Consider the following 21,369-nt stretch of genomic DNA (forward strand, 5'->3'; position numbering starts at 1 on the left):
TACTGTAATTTACCCACAGCCTGTGAAAAAGTTTTCTGGGTGCCCTAGCCCAGCATCTTTCTAAACTGTGCTTATTTTAAGGATTCTACAGCCCTGACCCTATCTTTCAGGTCAGCACTTTCCATATTCAAAACCTCCAGTGGGAAGCCGACCGGCAGTATCGAATGAACTGAACGGTTGGAACTGGTGGCAGGCCCTACGCCGCTCGGCTTTGTCATTTGCTTCTTTTTTACTTAGAGAAGCTAAGTTCTTAGTTTCTCTGCACTTCCCCTGGGAGACAGGGAAGTTTTTGATGGAGATAAATATCTGGAAGTCCTTTGTGGCCAGAAGAACACACTGACAAACTCTATGTTTACACCTTGTCAAGACTGGATTCTTGTTTCTGAGATAGTGGGGACGTCATGATATTGTTTGGGAGAAGGACGGATTTTCTTCTCATTCTGGGGCCCAGAAAACTTCAGGCATTTAACTTCCCCGGTTGTTCCCAAGATGTTTTCTGTCCTGCCTAAGATCTCTAAGCCATTCCTCTCTGAAGATTGGCCCTGGCTCCTGTGGGATGCTCAGCTTTCCTCCCTGTGCAAGGCTTACGCAAACCCCAGAAGAATTACTCAGAGCAGCGGCAGCAGATCCTCCTGCATACAGCAGGGTAGCAAGGCGCACAAGCTGCCAAGAGAAAGGCTAGCAGCTGCAGGCCTGTTGTTGATCAGGGATATAGGAGTCCGTGCAGGGGACCCAGGCAGGTCACTATTTGGGGCAGCACTGTGGGCTTGAGATGGGCTGAGTGGCACACCCAAAAAGTCCCCAGGAAAAGGTATGCGAAGGAGGCTGAGGGTTTGCTATTGTTTGGTGGGACAGAGGTGAGGTGGCAGGGAGCTGACCTAGCTGGGAAGACGCCTGAGCTTCTTTGAGGTGAGGTAACTGTGTCCCCACCTAGGTGGGGTGACCGCACTAGGAGTCAGTCTTGGGCCATTGGAGCAGGTGGAATGGCAACAGAGAATAAAGAGCTGCAACCAAATTCTGTGAAAACAGTTTGACATGCCTGGGAAGGATGTTTTTCTTGCCTCTCCATCCTTCTAGCAGGTAGAACAGAAGCTCAAGGAGCTCTGAACCAAGTTCAGGGCCGTCTCTTCAGATCCTGTGGAATACGTGTCTTTTTGGCATCTTTTTGATTTTTTCACCCTCATGGGTACATTCTGCCAGTTCCTCCTGTCTGACTTGGGCTGGACACCAGTGAGTATGAGTTGCTGTAATATCTCTGGAGGCAGGAGGGGAACATCCTCTTTGTCTTTCCCTCTTCCTGTCTTGCCCCAGCTCTGACTGGGTCATTAACTGAGTGGGAGGTGGGGCCTCTCCCAGCTGTTACTGGGCAGTGTTGAGGTGGCCAGTGGAATATAGGTCACGTGGAAACTGGCCACCAAGTTCACTCTTTGTGGAGCCGAGCTGTCAGGAGCAGCCCCTTTCCTGTAGCAGAAGGCAGGTATTTGGACAGTGGCTGGCATGGGCTGGGGGATGTTTGGCTATAGCTTTTCTTTTTTTTCATCAACTTTTCCTTGGGCTGGTTCACGGTCAGTCATAGCTGGTGGGTTACATCATATCAAAAGACTAGGATGACCAGGTTGACTTTTGGGGAGGATTTCAGTCTTAGAATTTTTATTTTTCTTTTTTTAAGCGTAAACAGTGGTCTTTCTTAAAAATTACCTTTATTGGAGTTTGTCATGCAACAAACTGCACATAGTTAACATGTACAATTTGATAAGCTTTGACATATATCTAAATCCAGCTGTGAATCTATCACCACAGTTAAGATTGTGAAAACAGCCACCAGCCCCCAAAGTTTCCATGTACCTCTCTGTCATCCCTCCCTCCTACTCCTCCCTGCTCCCCAGCCCCAAGCAACCACTGATCTGTTGCTTTCCGACACAATATATTGGTTTGCATTTTCTAGTGTTTTATAGAATTGTAATCTTAAAGCATGTTCTCCTTTTTGGTCTGGCTTCTTTCACTCAGAGTATTATTTTGAGGTCTGTGATGCATGTATCAGTGCGAACCGTGCCTTTGAGCCAGTTGCCTTTCATTCTCTTCCTATTCCCACTCCATGAACACAAGAATGCCTGCTTGATATTATCTAAAGGCATGGTTCTCATTCATGATTTTTTCCTTAATATAAATGAATCACCGAGCAAAAATACAGGCAACGCTGCATCTCTCATACCTGAAATTTTAGCTGGGAAAGTTGGGAGAGGGGAAAGCCTTCAGGTGGGCAGCCAGCATCATGCTCCTAAGAGGTAAGTTCATTTCTTCTCTGAGGTCCGTCTCACACACTGCCCTGCCCTGCTGTTTTCTTTATTCCAGACCCCAAATTCTTCCTATAGAAAGGAAAAGGAGGAGATGTATCAAACTCTTTCTCCTGAACAAGGTGGCTAACTTAGCAATGCAGGTCACTTTTTTTTTGATGTGAATCATGGCCAGTCTTGTCTTCCAAGGGTGTGTGGCCAAATCATGCCTCTCCTCTGGAGCTTCTGGGAGGTAATTGATTTTATGGGCCTTGCCTATTCTAGGACTCTTCTCTGCTTGAGGCCTGAGTCATATTTCATGGAATGTTCAAACTCTTTGAACAGTGTTCCTTTCATCTTGTAGTAGTAAAGTTTTCAGCATCAGGGAAGTGTCTCTTTCAGCAGGTGATCACCTGTTGGATACAGATGTTGAGGGATGTCTGAATCACCCTGTGCTAGGAAGATCGAGTTGGCTCTGGGATTCTTACAGGACCATGCTAGCCACCAGCAGAAGGAGACCAGAGTTGTCTTGGAGCAGCCATAGTATTGGTATAGGTGTGATTCAAGGGAGGGACTGGGCTACCAAGAAGATTGGGGACAAAGAGCCTGGGCTGCAGAAATAGCAGAAAGTTGACCAAAGGGTTCTTCCCACCTTAAGGTAAGGAAGTGGCAAGTGAAATAAAAACATGTAGTCCTTGATGAAGTGGTGCAGAGTTCCACGAGGTCATGTCAGACGCTCTTCTGGGAAGAATTCAGGAGATGCTGTAGCTTGCGGAGAAAGGTTTGAGAACATTTGGACCTGAAAAGGACTCTGGGGTCTAGGCACGTCCTCCCTCCCTCCCTCTCCACCATCACACAGCAGGGGCAGGGTTTTTTGGTGTCAATGTTGGGATATTTGCTGCTTCCTCTTCACTCAGTTTTAGCTTTTGCTTAAATCTATTGCTCTGGATATTAAAGACCGTATTGAAAAAGAGTTCTCATGTGTGGATGTCTCCTGGGATAGAAAGGCAGCAGGTGTTTTTAGAGGCTCCTGCTAATGAGGTAGATATTTCTTGACTCGTGTCTGCCTGTTAGAGACTCCTTGTTGATACTCACAGCTTCTGTTCTTTGACACTCAGCAAAACAGTCAGTGGGCTTGTTCCTTTCAAGCACAGATTGTATTTTTTTCCCTTAAGAAGTTGTTTTGTGAGTAGGCAATTAATGAACATGGTAAGTATTCAGAGTGTGAAGGGGAATAAGGTGAAAAGAAACTCCCACTCCTGGCCCCTAGGCACACTTCCCTATCCCCTATTCGTATCAGCTGTTATTACTGATAATGGCTTCTTTCAGAAATATTCTATGCATATACAAGAAGATAGCTACACATATTATCCCACTTGTCCATTAGACACATAATTTATTTAAACAGTCTTCTATTGATGGACATCGATTGTTTGCAATCTTTTATCTACTGTAAACAAAGCTGCTGCAGATATCTGTTGGATGTAGTTCTATAAGTAGAATTGCTGACCGTAGGATAGATTCATTTTAAATCTTGATAGACATTTCCAAATAGTACATTTTATTTCTGTTGGATCAATGTAAAGGAGATTCTGAGCTGAACTCGATAGGGCCAAGTCGATTCTTGAGTCTTGTAAGAGCCAGTGCATCTCTTGTATATCTTCATAGATAAGTCCTATGTGGTGGATTAAAAAAAAATTAACATAATTATGTTTTTCCGTATTTGTGATATCATTTCATTTAGAGTCTACAAGCATCTCGAAGATCAGGGGCTTGTTATCAAGAGTAGAGGCCTTGTGTTATCTAACAGAGCTTTCTCTCTGGGTGAGACACAGTCCTTTTCTTGTTTATGATGCTGTCAGTGGTCCCAAAGTACTGCAAAAGTACAGAGTCACAGAATGTTAGAATACTTTTTGTTGTTGTTATTGTTGTTATATGGTTGATTAGAGTGAGGGGTTTTTGTTACTTTACTATTGGATCTCAAGGTTTTGGTCTAGTAAACTCTTCTTCATGTACTCACTTCCTACAGTCTTTAGGAAATAACTGCTCTCTGAACCACCAATATTGCTTCCGGGTCAGAGCCTGGATGTGAGGCCAGGGTTCCTGCCTTACCTGGGAGGCTTTTCAGAGGAAAAAGCAGAGGAGCTAGGATGGCAGGAGTGCTGTGGACCTCTTGCTGGGGACCTCACATCTCTGCAAGATGCATATACTTGCCTTGGGAATGGTAGGCCCAAGCCCTTGGGCGTATTTAATGCCTCTGCCAGCAAACAGGAGTCCAGCACCTTGGGCCCAGACAAAGGAGCACATATAGAAAGCTGGGCCCAAAACAGGGACCGACTTCCATTTCCCTGAGGCTGAAGTTCTTGGAGCCCGGGGATTGGTCCAAGGGGCAATATTTTGGAGTAGAGGCATTAAGGGCACCATCTGGGCCAAAGAGTGAATAGTTCCTTCTTCAGGCCCTCAAATTCTTTTGCTGAGGGTGGAGAGAACATGGCTGAAGGCTGCTGGGACCAAAATATCCCCAAACAGACAGTTTAGGGCAGCAGGATGTCCAAGGAAGTTGAGCCTCATGGGAGCCTAGAACCGAACCAGAATCCTGAGAGTGAGGAAGTCTGCACTGAAGACACATCCAAGTGAGGAATTCCCATGTATCTGATGTCTTTGTGGGCAGCTGAACACACTTGCCATCACATGGTGGCCTCTGGCATGGCCACGTGGAGGAGGGTGGAGGTGAGTGTTTTCTTGGTCAGGATCTTCATGGGATGCCCTGGATTTGGATTCATTTGAACCTCTGTTTAGGGAGGCCCTAATAGGGCCACAGTGCACCTAAAAATTGAATTTGTAAGCTATTGTCTCAGATGAACAAGTATGTGAACACGTTATGTTATAGCATCAAAATAACCAGCCTTTGGGGCCGGCAAGGACTTATGTTCTGGGAATCAAAGGACAATGATTGCAGTTTCTGACTCAGATACCAGCTTGCATACGCTGGTGGCCAGCCTCGGACTGCGTGAGTGCTGCCTGGTCTCCACCGGCGGTCATCGTACTCCGGATGTTCACGGCGCTCCGGATGTTCTGCTGTGCCCAGTTGCATGGATCCTGGCCTATCTGTGTCTGGTCATACTCTGCATGGCAGACCAGAAAGAGATGACTGTGACCCCAGTGAGGCCTCCCAGCCATACCATGACCCCGGTTCCTGATGAGTGTTTGCAGGATTGACGGGTGATGCAGGGATGCCTGCTGGCATGGCAGGATGCATTTCAAGCCTGGCACACTTCACTCAAGGAGATCCTTTCTGGTGGTGACAGGATCTGGCTCACCTCCCACCCAGCCGCCCTGCAAGATCCCCTCTGAAACTTGACAGCCAGTCCCATTCCCAGAAAGAGGTGGTGACCTTGCCACCTGCTCATCTGCCCTTTTCCATCCACTCACATCCGGGAGCACTTTTTACTACACCTGGAATCTCCTGCCTGCTGGGGCCTGCCCTGTACCCTTCATTCTCAGGACCCACCTCACCAGTCAAGGAAAAATTACTCCAGAGGGCTCCACCTCCCCCTGCTTCCTCACCACGGGGCACAGCAGAACTTGGTACCTGTGTCCTCTGCTTCAGGTTTCCATTGCAACCAATTTTTGTGTCTGCAGCTTGCACAGCCTTCGGCACGAATAGTGCATGCCCCTTTTCCACTTGCCAAAGCGAATTGGTGAGGATGGGCTGTAGAGGTCTTGTTAGGTTGTGTGCGGCCCCATCAGAAGTCCTGATGTGCCTGCCTTCCTCCAGGAACCTCACCTTGGACCATGACCACGGCCACCCTCTCCGTCCAGGTGGAGGAGCAGAGCCTGACTCTGAGCAGAGCAGACCTGGGCACTGAGCACTGAATTCAGGGTCTGCTGTCCAGACCCTTCTAAGGCGGAAAAATCGCTTTGGATAAATGAAGCCAAGATACACAGGCAACAGAAATTCTAGGAGAAAATGTTAACATAAGCTCCAGTTCAAAAGAAGGCAGGTGTTCCTGGTTTCATCAAATAAAGATCCATCATGGATGAACTGCTCCCCAAGAAAAGTGACAGAAACACGCTGGGCTTCCTTAGGATTTGGTTAGCTGCTTGGTATCAAGCCTAATTTAGGAGTAAAGTCTTGCTGACCTTTAAACCAACCAACTCTAACCACACTGTTGATATTTCCTTTATTTTATTATTACTGAGTTACTCAGGAAATTATGGGTTACTCTCCATCTTATGATTATTAGTATTAATGATCATTATCAGTGTTAATAACCATTTACATGATGCTTCATTGTTATGAAGCTCTAACTCGCATGGTCTCATTTACTAGCAGTGAATTCCTTGGAGAAACCCAACACGTATCATCCTCATTTTCTTGGTGAATCCATCTCTTTTAATAAGGTATTGACAACTTCTCTAGTAACCTACCAGAAAATTCCCATGAAGAAACAGTTGAATTCACCAGAATTTGGAATTGGATAACAGCTAGATTGTTTTTTATTCTCGTTGTTTATTTCATTCCTCTTGATATGCACTGAGAAGAACATTTGATTCTAAAAATATAGAAAATGGTGTGTTATAAAGACACTAGCAAAGACAAGCTCTATCCAGGGAGGGAGTCTACGTAGTGTCCAAGGAGAAGACGCAGATTGGGCTTCTCGAGCTGTAACCTTGGGATTGGTTAGAATGCAGATTTTGATTCAGTAGGTCTCAAGTAAGGCTTAAGGTTTATGCATTTCTGACAAGCTGCGGATGAAGACCTGGAAATCTGGTTGGTGGATAGAAGTTGTTGAATTGGGATGCCTCTTCCCAGGTGTCTGCACTTTGAGTCAGGCGGCTTTGACCCTGAGGGAGTTCAGAGGTGTGGCTGTCTATAGAACACACCTGGAGAAGTCAGCCTAGAGGGAGGTTTCCTGATCCTTAGTCATCAGCTAATCAAGGGGAGAGGTTAAAGGTGTTGGTTACTAGCAGGGACTGTGTTGGAATGTCGGTCAGAGAGGCTTCTCCAACCCTGCCTACACCTCCACATTTAGCAGGGTGGGGAGTGGAGGCTCTCGCACCCATAAATAGACGTTAGGATAAGTAATGTGTGCTTTAATAAGAATTGGAGATTGTGCTTTTGAAGTTCTGGCTGGAGAATAAGGTTTGGTAGCTGGTGGAATGATTGCTACGTTGTATTGTCACTGTCTTTAAAAACAGTGATATTTTGTGTGTGTGTGCGCATGTGCATGTGTGTGTGTATTTTCACCACCAGGTTGTCAAAATGCCCCTGTTTTTAAGAAAATAATCTGTCCATCCAGTTCTTCCTCATTCTGGCCTGGGGTGAGCCCAGCATGTGCCTCTGAGGGAAGCAGGGGGAGAACCTGTGTTGCGGCACGCAGGTGAGTCTGGTGAGTACCTGAGGCAGGGAGGGCTGAGCAGGTGGAAGGGTGTGTGCTTTGGAGCAGGTGTGGCCTGAGCAGTTGGGAGCCTGTAGCCAAAGCAAAGCGCCTGGTGAGCAGAGCAGGGGGCACCAAAGGAAGGCCTGGACGGTGGCCCAGAGGGGCTGAGGCCTTGTCTTAGCACTCCAGGGCTTCATCTGCAAGGATGTGGGCCAGCAGAGTTTCTGGGAGAGGGCGGATCGCACATATTTTCAGCTTTGCAGGCCACGCAGTCTATCGCAAGTACTCAACTGCAAAAAGCCATTCGTAGATGGCGTGGCTGTGTGCCAATACAATGATTTATGAACACTGAAGTTCATATAATTTTTTATGTGTCCCAAAATATTATGCTTTTGATTTTTTTCCAACCACTTAAAAATGTGAAAGCTATCCTCAGTTTGCAGGCTGCACAGACAGATGGCAGGCTGGATTTGACCCGGGGCCCAAGTTGGCCCACCTCTGGCCTACAGGCTGTGTCGGTCTAATAGGATCTCAGTGTACAGAATCTTTCACTGTCAAATTTTAGAAATTGTCATAAGATGGCTTGGCACAAAGTCTAGCACATAAGCTATCTACCACCATGGGGAGAATGGAGAAGTTGGGATTATTCCACATTAGGGACATAAAACCCACTCGTGGCTATTCTCTCTAAAGCTTTCTCTTTGGAGAAAAAAGTGTGGTGAATAGGTTCCCATAGCTCTCTAATACGCAAACACATGCTACAATAAATTGATTTCAGATAGAGATAAGACCCTTCGACTCACAGCAGAGAGTGTTGCGTTTCTCCGGGACCCTCACAGCAGCCTTTCTGAGCAGTTGGGACAGGCATTAGCCCCGTTTTATAGAGGAAGAAGCTCCTGCCCACAGAACTGGTGTCACTAACCCAAGGCGACAGTTCTACCAAGCTGGGGGCCAGGATTCACATCCGGATCTTCCTATTCCGGCTAGCGTTTTTGCTGTCACTCTCTCATACAGTCCTTTGGAAGAACTGTGTCCTAAAATGTCATTTGCAAGCCATTTACTAGAACATGGAAGTTTTCTCTTTAGAGAAAGAAAAATGTGGTGAACAGATTCCCAGGTTGCCCAAGATGAGATGACCCTTTCATCTGTAACACAGCAGAACCGTAGTCCTGGAGCTTCGGTGTGAGTTCTAAGGCCCTGGGGCTGTGAGAAGTAGGTAGGAGTAGGTAAAAAAGCAAATTTCTTTGCCTGAGAGTGGCCCCAGACAAAATTCCCAAGAGGCTGGCGATGTCCGAGCTGTCTTCTGTCCTGTGGGCACCCTGCCCCCTCCCCGTCTCTGGCCATCTGGGCCCTCTCGCTTGCTCCGTCCCTCTGTGACACTCAGCTGAGGGGCGTCTTGTGCAGTGGGGCCCGGCTGGCCACCGCCTGCTAGTGTCAGGGCAGGAGCGAGCGCCGGTGGGGACGAAGGTACAGCCCACACCGGCCCCTGCCCCAGACTCAGCCACCCAGCACCGGCCCCTGCCCCAGACTCAGCCACCCAGCACCGGCCCCTGCCCCAGACTCAGCCACCCAGCACCGGCCCCTGCCCCAGACTCAGCCACCCAGCACCGGCCCCTGCCCCAGACTCAGCCACCCAGCACCGGCCCCTGCCCCAGACTCAGCCACCCAGCACCGGCCCCTGCCCCAGACTCAGCCACCCAGCACCGGCCCCTGCCCCAGACTCAGCCACCCAGCACCGGCCCCTGCCCCAGACTCAGCCACCCAGCACCGGCCCCTGCCCCAGACTCAGCCACCCAGCACCGGCCCCTGCCCCAGACTCAGCCACGCCCTTGTTTCATGCCTCCAGCTTTCCTGACCTTCCTGACTTGAAATGTGGGTCTCCCCAGCTTCTCGCACGGCTTTCGGGAGACAGGGTGGGAAGGAGACCCACCCGGCAGCACCGAGTCACTGGGACCCGGCTGAGGGGCTCCCTGGGGCCGACCCCGAGGGATGCCGAGAGGAGCTTTCTCGCGGACCGAAGCCTTCCACGGCCTTCCCGTGGGGGACTCTGCTCTAGCTGGGTCGCCTCTTGGGGGGTGCGCGATCTTCAGAAAATAATGAAGACCTGGAATCGGGTGGATGGGTGGACGCCGCTAACGCGGACCCTCTTTCCAGGTCTCTGCTCCTCCAGTCGGGCGGCTGCGACCGTGCCGGGGCTCGGAGGTACCGTGTGAAGTCGCTGCCGCTGTCGCGTGTAGCCGCGTGGCCGCGGAGGTGGCCATGGTGAAGCCCGTGCAGCGCCCGCCCCGGCCCGGCCCCAGCAGCAGCCTCTCCCGTGGCGTGACGGCTGCCGTCTCTCCTTTCAGCCCGCCGGCCTTCATGCCGCGTGCTGTGCTTGTCTTGCTGCTGGCTGCAGCCGCGGCTTGCCCTTCCCCTGCCGCGGGGCCCCGTGCTGAAGAAAGACCCCTTCCCAGGTTGGGCTGAGGCGGAGGGGGGAGATTTCCCAGCCACCGGGACGCAGGCCCTCTCGAGAGAGAAATGCCGAGGACCTGCGAAGGGGCGAGGAAGCTCATCTCTCTGCACCCTGGCCCCTGCGGCCCGGAGCCTCCAGGCTCCAGAATGTCTTTGTCTTTCCAGGCTGGACTGGAGCACCCTGGTCCCTCTGCGGCTCCGCCATCGACAGCTGGGGCTGCAGGCCAAGGGCTGGAACTTCGTGCTGGAGGGTTCCACCTTCTGGATCTTCGGGGGCTCCATCCACTATTTCCGTGTGCCCAGGGAGTACTGGAGGGACCGCCTGCTGAAGATGAAGGCCTGTGGCTTGAACACCCTCACCACGTAGGTGCTGCCCCTGTGCCCCCGGAGCCTGGTTCCTAAGCAGGGCGCCTGGTGTCTGCATGCGAAAAAATATACGAGGAACCGGCCCAGGTCCTCTGCCCAGGGCGAGAGCCAGGGTCTCCCTCCTCCTCCCCACCACAGAGCTCCTGACTCATGGGTGCGAAGGGACATGAAATGGATGTGAGGTCTAGAGGAACCGAAGTAGCAATGTCGCACAAAAGAGTATAGGGAAGGCGGTGAGTGCAGATTGAGGAGGTGATTCAGTGCTAGCGAATCTTTTTGTGTTACAAGCAGTCTTCCCACTTGCAGTTTATACAGCCAGTGAACGGAGACTTCTTCAGGAGAGCTGCCTGAGAGGCTCTCTGGCCCCAGTTTTCAGCACTGCTCTTGAGCAGCGGTCCTAGAATGCTGTGGGTGCCATCCCAGCCTCTGCTGTGATGATTGGCACATGGTAGGCACGCAGTAAACTGTCGAATTTGCAAATCATTTATAAAGTGTGCTCAGTTGTGAATAACCTGGATCTTTTCATGGGTTTCCCCCCAGATTGCCAACTGATACTTGACTCTAAGTCTATGAAATAAAGGGGGTGATCAGGCTGGATTATTCCATGTTTAGGCAAAAATATGTGATTACAAATCAAGGAGATGGCTTTTCATGGGTGGTTTATGAACTGATTTTGAAGACAGTTCCTTAAAGAGTTACAGAAACGTGCCGAGCCTTGACAACGTCCCCGAAAGGACTCCTGAAGGTTGTGGGAGCGCTGCAGGCTCAGCACTCTGACCCGCAGAAGCAGCACCGACGACACTTGCTGAAAGGCAGAGCTCGTGTGTCTGGGTTGGAAGCCAGGCAGGCTCTCCTCCTTCACCTGAGAATATTCTTTGTAGTGGGCAGAGGCTCTGCGAAAGCCAGCGATGGGGTGGGGCCGGGAGAAGAGCAGCTGCCATCACTGTGTCATCCATGAGTCGTCCCTTCCGCCTCTCGAGTTGAGCCTGTCCATGAGCCTGCTCCATCCCTTGTCCTGTCTTTCGAGTTGGAAGCTTCATTCTGTTGCCCGTTTTGGAATTCCGGGGCTTCAGTAAATATAGGATGATCACCGAGCTTTCCCCTTACTCCTTGTAGCTGTTTTTTTGATAAAGTTACATTTTCTTCTCCAATGGGGCGTGGGCACGGTAAGCTAACTGGGGTCAGAGCGCCTGACCTTTTACTCAGCCGGTCTTATGCTTCATCCAAATCTTGTTGATGCAGAGGGAAGAGGGCTTGCCCTCGATTCTGGTCCCTAGATCAGTTCACTTAGTTCTTGGTTCCAGTCCTAAAATCATGAAGAAACATATCTTTAGCCATCATATCGGATTTTTGGGCTAAAGAAGGTAATGTGAGAGGTGAAGTGGAATGAATGACACGCTCTAGCCTATAATTATCATTTCCGTTGCAGCTATGTTCCGTGGAACCTGCATGAGCCAGAAAGAAGCAAATTTGACTTCTCTGGGAACCTGGACCTGGAGTATGTGGTGTTGCTGCTTCTGTGAACTGGCCAGGGGCAGGGCACAGAGGTGGTTACTTGGGGTGGATTAGCAACCAAAGAGAACCAGGGAGGGACCTGGGTCTGGAGTCCTGTTCCAGGACTGTGAGAGGCCCTGCACCCAGGACCCAGACGCTCCCCAACCATGACCTGTCACCCAGAGGGACTGGGCCTGCAGCCTCTGGGCCCCACCTCTCCACTGCAGCCCAGAGGGGCAGAAGACCCTGGGAGCCGCCCAACTCTGCATGGGATCTGGCCGCCTGGGCTGGGGCAGGGTGGCCCCTCTAGGCTAGCAAGGCTATTGGGTCAGGTTCACTGTTAAGGCCCCTGTGCCCTGGCTGTCACCCTTCCTCCTCAGGCCCCCGATGGGGCTGTGCAGAGGCTCTGAGGCTGGGAGCAGCTCAGGCCACCGACCTGGTGTGGGAGTCCCCACGCTTTGGGGGTGGGGCCGAGCCATCCCTTCGCCCCACCAGGCAGCTCCTCCACCCTGTGATGTGTGTGGCCCCCACCCGGCCTCATCTTGGGCCGTCGTGGGAGAGGCTGTTGATGTGGACCTCCCTAGGGCCTTCGTCCTGATGGCCGCAGAGATCGGGCTGTGGGTGATTCTGCGTCCAGGCCCCTACATCTGCAGTGAGATGGACCTCGGGGGCTTGCCCAGGTAAGCGGGGTTGTGAAGGGTCCTGTGTGCTGTGGCAAAAAGCTCACAGAAAGGTCTGGTTTTGTTTCTGTGTTCCAGTTCCCATTCTGTACTGAATTTCCTTTTCAGGAAAAGCAGCACCCAGAGGGGATCGCTTTCAGTGATGCTGCAGTGAGTGCCCTCACGTAGCCATGCATGGGCTGCTTGTGTGACAGGCAGCAGCAGGGCTGGCCCTCCTGGCATCTCATGCTTCAGGACTCTGCTGTGGAGCTGTGAGCCCTGGCAGGTCATTCACCTGCGTGTCTGCAGTATGGGAAAAGTCAGATCTTCCCTGTCTGTTTCTTTTTTTTTTGAGACAGAGTCTTGCTCTGGCACTCAGGCTGGAGTGCAGTGGCGTGATCTTGGCTCACTGCAACCTCCGCCTCCCGGGTTCAAGCGATTCTCCTGCCTCAGCCTCCCGAGTAGCTAGGGTTACAGGTGTGTGCCACCAAGCCCAGCTAATTTTTGTATTTTTAGTAAAGACAGGGTTTCACCATGTTGGCCAGGCTGGTCTGGAACTCCTGACCTTGTGATCTGCCTACCTCGGCCTCTCAAAGTGCTGGGATTACAGGCATGAGCCACCGTGCCCGGCCTTCCCTATCTCTTTCTTAGGAATGTTACCAAGCATATTTTGAAAAGTCCAAGTATTTTGATAAAGTATAAGAGAAACAAATTCTTGTTATGGTTTTGTCTTCCTATCTCGGCCCACGTGTGTCATCTTCCCAGTGCTAGTCTTGGCTGAGGTTGGTGTTCTGTGGTTGGAGTGGAAATCTGGACAGGAATTAGCTGGGACTTCATTCATTCCTCATCCTCAACATTGTGGCCTTTAAGATTTTCTTGTTAACTGGCATAACCTTTCTCAGCCTCCCATTGTACCAGGTGGTTAGACCCAGACTGCCTCAGGGAAGAGGCTGATCCTTGTCCCCAAGCCCTCTCCCCTCCCCTGGTCCCCGGGGAGCCCTGGGCTTGTTTTCCTCCTGGTTTCCAGCATGACCCGCCCTTCCCTTGGGGGCATAGCTTCTGTCTCCACTACCCAGGGCCACTTCTCAGGCACTGATCCATCCAGCCTGGTAAGCTCACCCTTGTCACGAACACAGCCAGGGCAGCCTCTCCTGTCCCTGAGGATTAGAAAGCTGTGTGCCACCGTCAGCGATTTCCTCGGCTCAGCCGGGGCTGGGCACAGGAGGACGAAGGGTTTAACAGTCTTAACTTAGAAGCAGTGGGGAGCTGTGGCACTCAGAGTCCCCGTTCTCACCCCGCCCATGTGGCACCTGGCCTTGCATGAGAGAGGCATGTGGGCACACCTGCGGAGGGGGCGTCCGAGCGGGAGTGAGAAGGCTAACCTGTCGGGTGGGGTTAGAATGTGGGGGTGTCGGTCTGGAGGAAACTGCTCTCTCCTCACCCCTTGTTTGACCCACAGAAATGGGATAATTTCCTGACCCTGTTTAGGACTTCCAGACCAGGGCAAGAGGAGCCTCAGAGCCTTTTGTTAGAAAATATAAGTGTCTTCTCAGAACCTGAAGTGAGAAGGAAGAGCCCTGACTCCAGCTTTGGAACCAATCCATGCTGCTGTGTTCCTCTGGGGAGTTTGGGATCATAGCAACAGGGTGGAGGGAGAATTCAACTCTTGCTCACCTGCTGCTCTGGGCTGAGCTCTGCACAGCCCACGCCACTGATGCCAAAGCGTTAGCCACGTTGGCAAGGATGGGGACTGCCTCCTGCTCAGCCCCTCGCAGTCTCTGTCAGGCTTGTTTTTTGGGGTGACACTAGAAGGTTGTGTCTCCTCCTTCCACAGCCTCAGTGATTCCTAACCCTTTTGACTTCACTTTTTGAAATGGGATCATAGAGCAAGTTGTTGAAAACTAGGCCTGGAGTCCTGTGAAAAGCTTTTCTCACTGCTGGCAGCCAGGCCCTGTAGCTGTGGAGCTGGAAATGAACTTCCACCAGGCTGTGTCCCTGGGGAGGGAAGCTGCAGGAGTGCGGGTGGGTGCTCGCCCCAGAATCGGTTTGCATTGTCTCCCCACTTCTGGGCTGTGGGGTGGAGGAGGGCACAGGTCATTCTGGAGCACTGGGGGGCCTCTCCCTTCTCACGCATCAACAGCCTGCTCACAGCAAACCCACTGTGACACTAACATCCTTCCTTTCCCCCATTTATACTTCAAGCTGGCTACTCCAAGACCCTGGCATGAGGCTGAGGACAACTTACAAGGGCTTCACCGAAGCAGTGGACCTTTATTTTGACCACCTGATGTCCAGGGTGGTGCCACTCCAGGTACAAGCAAATGGGGTCTTCTTTGATCTTGGTCTGTCTTCCTCTAGGTCGTGGATCATCCTTGGTTAGTTCTCAGACCAAGGGTCCTCCAGTGTTTTGAACACACGAGCAGGCTCTTCCTCACCGCCGGAGACTCATAACTGAGGGGCTTGCAAGAGTTGTCTTTTGAAAGATCTGTGCATTTCAGTGTTGTCTCACTTGGGTGCGTTACTGAAAGGACAGACAGATGTAAGGGCTCACATTGCCACATACAGCACTGGAGAGACAGGGATGCCGTGATAGCCGGGAACACCCATCCACGGGCGTCTCCATGGTTCCAGAGAGACAGGGATGAGGTGATAGCCACGAACACCCATCCACTGGCGTCTCCGTGGATCCAGAGAGACAGGGATGCTGTGATAGCCGGGAACACCCATCCACTGGCGTCTCCGTGGATCCAGAGACACAGGGATGCTGTGATAGCCGGGAACATCCATCCACTGGCGTCTCCGTGGATCCAGAGAGACAGGGATGCTGTGATAGCCGGGAACACCCATCCATGGGCGTCTCCGTGGTTCCAGAGAGACAGGGATGAGGTGATAGCCGGGAACACCCATCCACTGGCGTCTCCATGGTTCCAGAGAGACAGGGATGCTGTGATAGCCGGGAACACCCATCCACTGGCGTCTCCGTGGTTCCAGAGAGACGGGGATGAGGTGATAGCCGGGAACACCCATCCACTGGCGTTTCCGTGGTTCCAGAGAGACGGGGATGAGGTGATAGCCGGGAACACCCATCCACTGGCGTCTCCGTGGTGCCACAGAGACTGGGATGAGGTGATAGCCGGGAACACCCATCCACTGGCGTCTACATGGTTCCAGAGAGACAGGAATGAGGTGATAGCCAGGAACACCCATCCACTGGCATCTCCATGGTTCCAGAGAGACAGGGATGCTGTGATAGCCAGGAACACCCATCCACTGGCGTCTCCATGGTTCCACAGAGACAGGGATGAGGTGATAGCTGGGAACACCCATCCACTGGCATCTCCATGGTTCCAGAGGGACAGGGATGAGGTGATAGCCGGGAACACCCATCCACTGGCGTCTCCGTGGTTCCAGAGAGACAGGGATGAGGTGATAGCCGGGAACACCCATCTATCTACCAGTGTCCCAGTAGCACTGCAGCTCAGTTTTGCACAGGGTGGAGCACATATGGATTAACCTTTGCCTATAAGACTGCAGGACTTTTTATAAATTATAAAATTCCTGTCGCTGACTTTATGAGATACTTCCCTCTGCTACCAAAAAGGTGCTGCATGGTACACACTTACTATTCAAAACATGCGTTAAAGTACATTTTGGGGGAGGAAGTATCTTAATATTTTATATAATAATTGGAAGCTGTGGAAAGCAGGAATGGGAAAAATCAACCCAGTTGCTGTGTAAAACCAGAAAGAATGACATTGAGAAATTAGTACATCAATAAAAAATTAGTTCAAGTCAGTGGTATGGAATACTCACCACACATAAATCAAAGGGAACTGCCAGATGAAACACAGGATGCTCAGTTATATTTGAGTTTCAGATAAGCAAGGAATATTTTTTTAGTGTAAATATATTCCAAATATTGCATGGGTCATACTTACACTAAAAAATTATTTGTTGTGAATTGAAATTTAACTTTATGTCCGGTATTTTTGTTTACTAAATCCGGCAGCCTTAACCATGACAGAAGCAAGGAACTGGGAAGTCATTAGCCTAGATCTTGCCGGGAAGCTGGGGATCAGCAGGTTGTAGGAGTCGGGTGGGCAGCAGGATGGCCGTCCTGGGAGCAGGCTCAGAGGCACTTGCAGACGTGCAGCGGGTCACCAACGCATCTTTTTGAAATAAATGATAATGTAATTATTATTATTTCACATATTTAAATAATCCCATAGTTATTTAATGTTTGTGACTATGGGATAGTATACGTAACATAAACTTTGCCATTTTAACCATCTTGAAATGTACAGCTCAGCGGCATTGAGTCCACCCACACTGTTGGGTGCTCATCTCCACAGCCTTAGTTCAGGCTGCCACAACCAAACACCTAGACTGAGTGGCTTACAGACAAAGAAATTCATTTCTCCCAGTTTTGGAGAGTGGGAAGTCCAAGAACAAAGCACTGGCAGATTCGGTGTCTGGAAGGGCCCCCTTCCAGGGCATATACGGCCATCTTCTTGATGCAACCTTACATGGCAGAGAGCGTCAGAGAGCTCCCTGAGGTCCCTCTTATAAGAGCACTAGCCCTGTTGGCAAGGACTCTATGCTCATGACTAATCACCGCCAAAAAGTCCCACCTCTGAATACCGTCACAGTGGGGTTAGGATTTCAACATGTAAATTTTGGGAGAACACAGTCTACTGCAACCACTGTCTATCTCCAGTCCTTTTCTGTCTTCCCCAATGTAAACTCTGTGCCGTTAAACCCTCCATTCTTCCCTCTCTCAGCTCCTGACAGCCATTCTACTCTCTGTCTCCATGCATTTGATCATTTTAGCTACCAAATATAAGTGAAATCACATAGTATTGTGACTGGATTATTTCACTTAACAGCGCCCTCAAGGTTCATCTGTGTCATAGCCTGTGTCAGAATTTCCTTCCTTTTTAAGACTGAATTATGTTCCATTGCATGTATATAACACGTTTGTTTATCCTTCATCCATTGACGAACGTTTGAGTTGCTTCTGCCTTTTGGCCACTATAAATAAAGCTGCTGTGAGCATGGGTGTACGAATACCTTTCTGAGCCCCTGCTTTCGCTTCTTTTGGGTATATACCTAGAAGTGAAATTGCTGGATCAACTTGTCATTCTACATTCAGTTTTTTTTTAGGAATTGCCATACCGTTTTCCACAGAAATTGCACCAAATTACATTCCCACCAGCAATACACAAGCATTGCAATTTCCCCACATCCTTGCCAACACTTGTTATTTCCTGTTTATCTGGGGAGAGCCATCAGTGGGTGTGAAGTGGTATCTCATGGTGGTTTTGATTTGCATTTCCCTGGTGATGTTGAGCATCTTTCATGTGCTGATTGGTCTTTTGCATATCTTGGAAGAAATGTTTATTCAAGTCTTCCGCTCATTTTTGAATCTAGTTGTTTGTTTTTATGTTGTTGATTATAGGAATTCTTTTTACTTTCTGGAGATCAATTCCTTAACAGGACCTGCCAGGACTGGGTCCTTCCCTTCAAGGCAGCAGGTTCCCTTTTGGCTCAGGGTATGTCTAGAAGTGTCTGGAAGCTAGGGCCTGGAACGAGGGCCTCTTGACTCTGCCGGCGCCCTTTCCTACTGTGGTTGAGCTGGATCCAAGATGCAAGACAAAGTCCTCTTTACTCTTTGCTCTCCTCTCCTTAAGCAGAAGGAAGGAGCCACTTTCGTTGCTGTGAGCTGCGCTACCTGGGCTTGGGGGAGGGATGTGCAAGAACTCCCTTAGCCATGCCAGCTGGTGGCTCCTTAGGCCATGCGCTGTGCTAGTACACTGGCTGTAAGCTCATCCTAGCTCCAGGAGTTGCGTAGGAATTGCGGTCTTTGTGTCCTAGACTGCCTTTCATGTTTACCTAGGACTCCAGAGCACTTCAGCCCATGGTGGTGAGGCTTCCCAAGAAACTCAAGTTCCAATCACTAGGGTGGGCAGTTCCTCTCTGGCTAGGGCTGGTCCAAATGCTCCCTCTACGTGGATGCTGGCTGAGCTCAGCATGGCTTTATCCTGTGCTGTGACAAGGCAGCACTGAGTTCAATGTAAAGTTCCCCAGTCACTGTGCTCTCCCTTCCCCAAATGCACAGATCCTCTCTCCTCACCACTTGGCTGCCGCTGGGAGATGGGAGAGGGTGGCATCGGTGGTGTAAGGCTGTCTCTCTTGCCTGCCTTAATGCGTCTTTTGGTGATATGAAGTTAAAACCAGGTACTGTGACGGGTCACTTGAGTTTCGGTTTTTGTGATGGTGCTTTTCTGCGTGCAGATCACTGTTAAAATTTCGTGTTCCAGCAGGACGGATGAACGGTGCAGGCTTCTATTCCTCCATCTTGCTCCACTGTCTTTTATTTTCTTTTAGTATTTTTTTTTTTGTAATGTGCAATCAGTGTACAAATATTTCACCTCCTTGATTAAATGTATTCCCAAGTATTTTGTTGTTTTTGATGGTGTCGTAAATGGAATTGTCCCCTGATGGTGGATAAAAACAATGCATTTTTGCACATTGATTTTTTTTATCCTGCAAGCTTACTGAATTGTTAGCTGGATAGTTTTTTTTAGGGGTGTGGGGATGTGCACTGTTTTCTGCATTTAAGATCATGTTGTCTGTGAACAGAGATAACTTCTTCCTTTCCAACTTGGATGCCTTTATTTTTTTCTTGACTAATTGCTCTGGCAGGACTTCCAGTACCGTGTTGAATAGAAGTGCTGAAAGCACGAATGCTTGGTTTGTTCCTGATCGTAGAGGAAAAGTTTTCAGTCTTTCACCAGTGAATATGATGTTGACTGTGGGCTTTCTGTATGGGGCCTTTACTATGTTGAGGTAGTTTCCTTCTGTTCCTAGCTGACTGAGTGTTTTTTATCATGAAAGATTGTTGAATTTTGTCACTTTTTTTCTGCATCAATTGGGATCATCATGTGGTTTTTCCTCTTAATTTTGTTAATGCGGTATATTACATTGATTGATTTTTTTCTTTCTTTTTTTTTTTTTTTTGAGATGGAGGTTCCCTCTTGTTGCTCAGGCTGGAGAGCAATGGCGCTATCTCAGCTCACTGCAACCTCCTCCTCCCAGGTTCAAGTGATTCTCCTGCCTCAGCCTCCTGAGTAGCTGGGGTTACAAGCACCTGCCACCATGCCCAGCTAATTTTGTATTTTCAGTAGAGATGGGGTTTTACCCTGTTGATCAGGCTGGTCTCAAACTTCTGACCTCAGGTGATCCACCTGCCTCGGCCTCCCAAAGTGCTGGGATTATAGGCGTGAGCCACCATGCCTGGCCTACACTGATTGCTTTTCACATGGCAAATCATCCTCGCATTACAGGAATAAATCCCATTTGATCATGGTTTATAATTCTTTTAATATGCTGCTGAATTAAGTTGGCTAACATGTTGTTGAGGGTTTTGGCATCAGTATTCATCAGGACTGTTAGTCTGTGTTTTCTTTTCTCATAGTGTCTTTTGTTTGTAATAAAAGAAAAAAGTGTCAACTTTTTTTGACACTTCTATATCCAGCAAAACTCAAAAATGAGGGAAAAATTAAGAAATTCCCAAAGAAAAGTGAAAAGAGTTTATTACTGTATTCTACCTTATAGAATAAGGTAGGAAGTGTTCCTTCCCTTTCAATTTTTGGGAAGGGTTTGAGGAAGATTGGCGTTAATTTTTCTTTAAATATTTGGTAGAATTCACCAGTGAAGCCATCTGGTCCTGGACTTTTCTTTGTTGGGAGGTTTTTAGTTACTGATTCAGTGTCCTTACTAGTTATAGGTCTGTTCAGATTTTATATTTCTTCATGATTTAGTTTTGGCATATTATATTATATATTTCTAGGAATTTGTGTGTTTCATCTAGGTTATTTAATATTTAATTTGTTGGCGTACAATTTGTTCATATTCCTCTTCTGTAATCATTTTTATTTCTGTAAAATCAGCAGTAATAGCCTCATGTTGTTTCTGATTTTAGTTGAGTCATATCTTTTTTCTTAGTTTAGCTGCAGTTTGTCAGTTTTGTTGATCTTTTCAAATAACCAACTCTTGGTTTCATTAATTTTTCTTTATTGTTTTTCTATTCTCTCATTGTCTATCTCTGCTCTAATCTTTATTATTTCCTTACTTCTGCTACTTTTTAGTTTGTTTCCCTTTTTCTGGTTTCTTAAGGTATAAAGTTAAGTTGTTGGTTTGAGACCTTTTGTCTTTTAAATGTATTTATAGCTATAAAATCCCCCTCTTTGCACTGCTTTCACTGTAATTCATAATTTTATTTCCATTTTCATTTTTCTCAATATGTCTTCTTTTTTTTTTTTTTTTTTTTTTTGAGATGGAGTCTCGCTCTTGTCGCCCAGGCAGGAGTGCAGTGGCACGATCTCGGCTCACTACAACGTCCGCCTCCCAGGTTCAAGTGATTCTCATTACTCAGCCTCCCAAGTAGCTGGGATTACAGGTGCCCGTGACCACGCCCGGCTGATATTTGTATTTTTAGTAGAGACGGGGTTTCCCCTTGTTGGTCGGGCTGGTCTCGAACTCCCTATCTCAGGTGATCCACCCGCCTTGGCCTCCCAAAGTGCTGGGATTACAGGCGTGAGCCACTGCGCCTGGCCTCAATATATTTTCTAATTTCTCTTGTGATTTCCTCTTTGGACTATTGGTGAAGATTTTATTTCCACATACTTGAATTTTTCAGGACTTTTTTTGGTTATTGATTTCTAGTTTCATTCCATTGTG

The 21,369-nt window shown here is 49.0% G+C and overlaps 2 protein-coding genes across 7 annotated transcripts in view; one reads left to right on the forward strand and one right to left on the reverse strand.

The window, feature by feature from the left end:
* GLB1L2 (galactosidase beta 1 like 2) overlaps nucleotides 1-21,369 on the forward strand; it is a 48,640-nt gene that overhangs the window by 899 nt on the left and 26,372 nt on the right. For 2 of the 3 annotated variants that reach the window (XM_009424539.5, XM_009424538.5), the window contains exons 2-5: nucleotides 10,274-10,471; nucleotides 11,904-11,972; nucleotides 12,553-12,648; nucleotides 14,830-14,938. In XM_009424539.5, coding sequence (XP_009422814.4) covers nucleotides 10,274-10,471; nucleotides 11,904-11,972; nucleotides 12,553-12,648; nucleotides 14,830-14,938 — 472 coding nt within the window. Of the gene's footprint in view, nucleotides 1-10,273; nucleotides 10,472-11,903; nucleotides 11,973-12,552; nucleotides 12,649-12,756; nucleotides 14,649-14,829; nucleotides 14,939-21,369 lie in introns of those variants that run through there. The other variant, XM_063784621.1, reaches the window with a different exon arrangement.
* The window catches only part of B3GAT1 (beta-1,3-glucuronyltransferase 1), an 82,479-nt gene continuing 62,726 nt past the window's right edge, over nucleotides 1,617-21,369 (reverse strand). For 2 of the 4 annotated variants that reach the window (XR_010147101.1, XR_010147100.1), the window contains 3 exons: nucleotides 16,566-16,796; nucleotides 14,873-15,148; nucleotides 1,617-11,780 (listed from right to left, as the gene is read on the reverse strand). The gene's annotated coding sequence lies outside the window, so the exon portion shown is untranslated. The remainder of the gene's footprint in view (nucleotides 11,781-14,872; nucleotides 15,149-16,565; nucleotides 16,797-21,369) is intronic. The other 2 variants (XR_010147102.1, XR_010147103.1) reach the window with 1 other exon arrangement.

The sequence above is a fragment of the Pan troglodytes genome, chromosome 9 (genome assembly GCF_028858775.2).
Source record: "Pan troglodytes isolate AG18354 chromosome 9, NHGRI_mPanTro3-v2.0_pri, whole genome shotgun sequence".
Lineage (NCBI taxonomy): Eukaryota > Metazoa > Chordata > Mammalia > Primates > Hominidae > Pan > Pan troglodytes.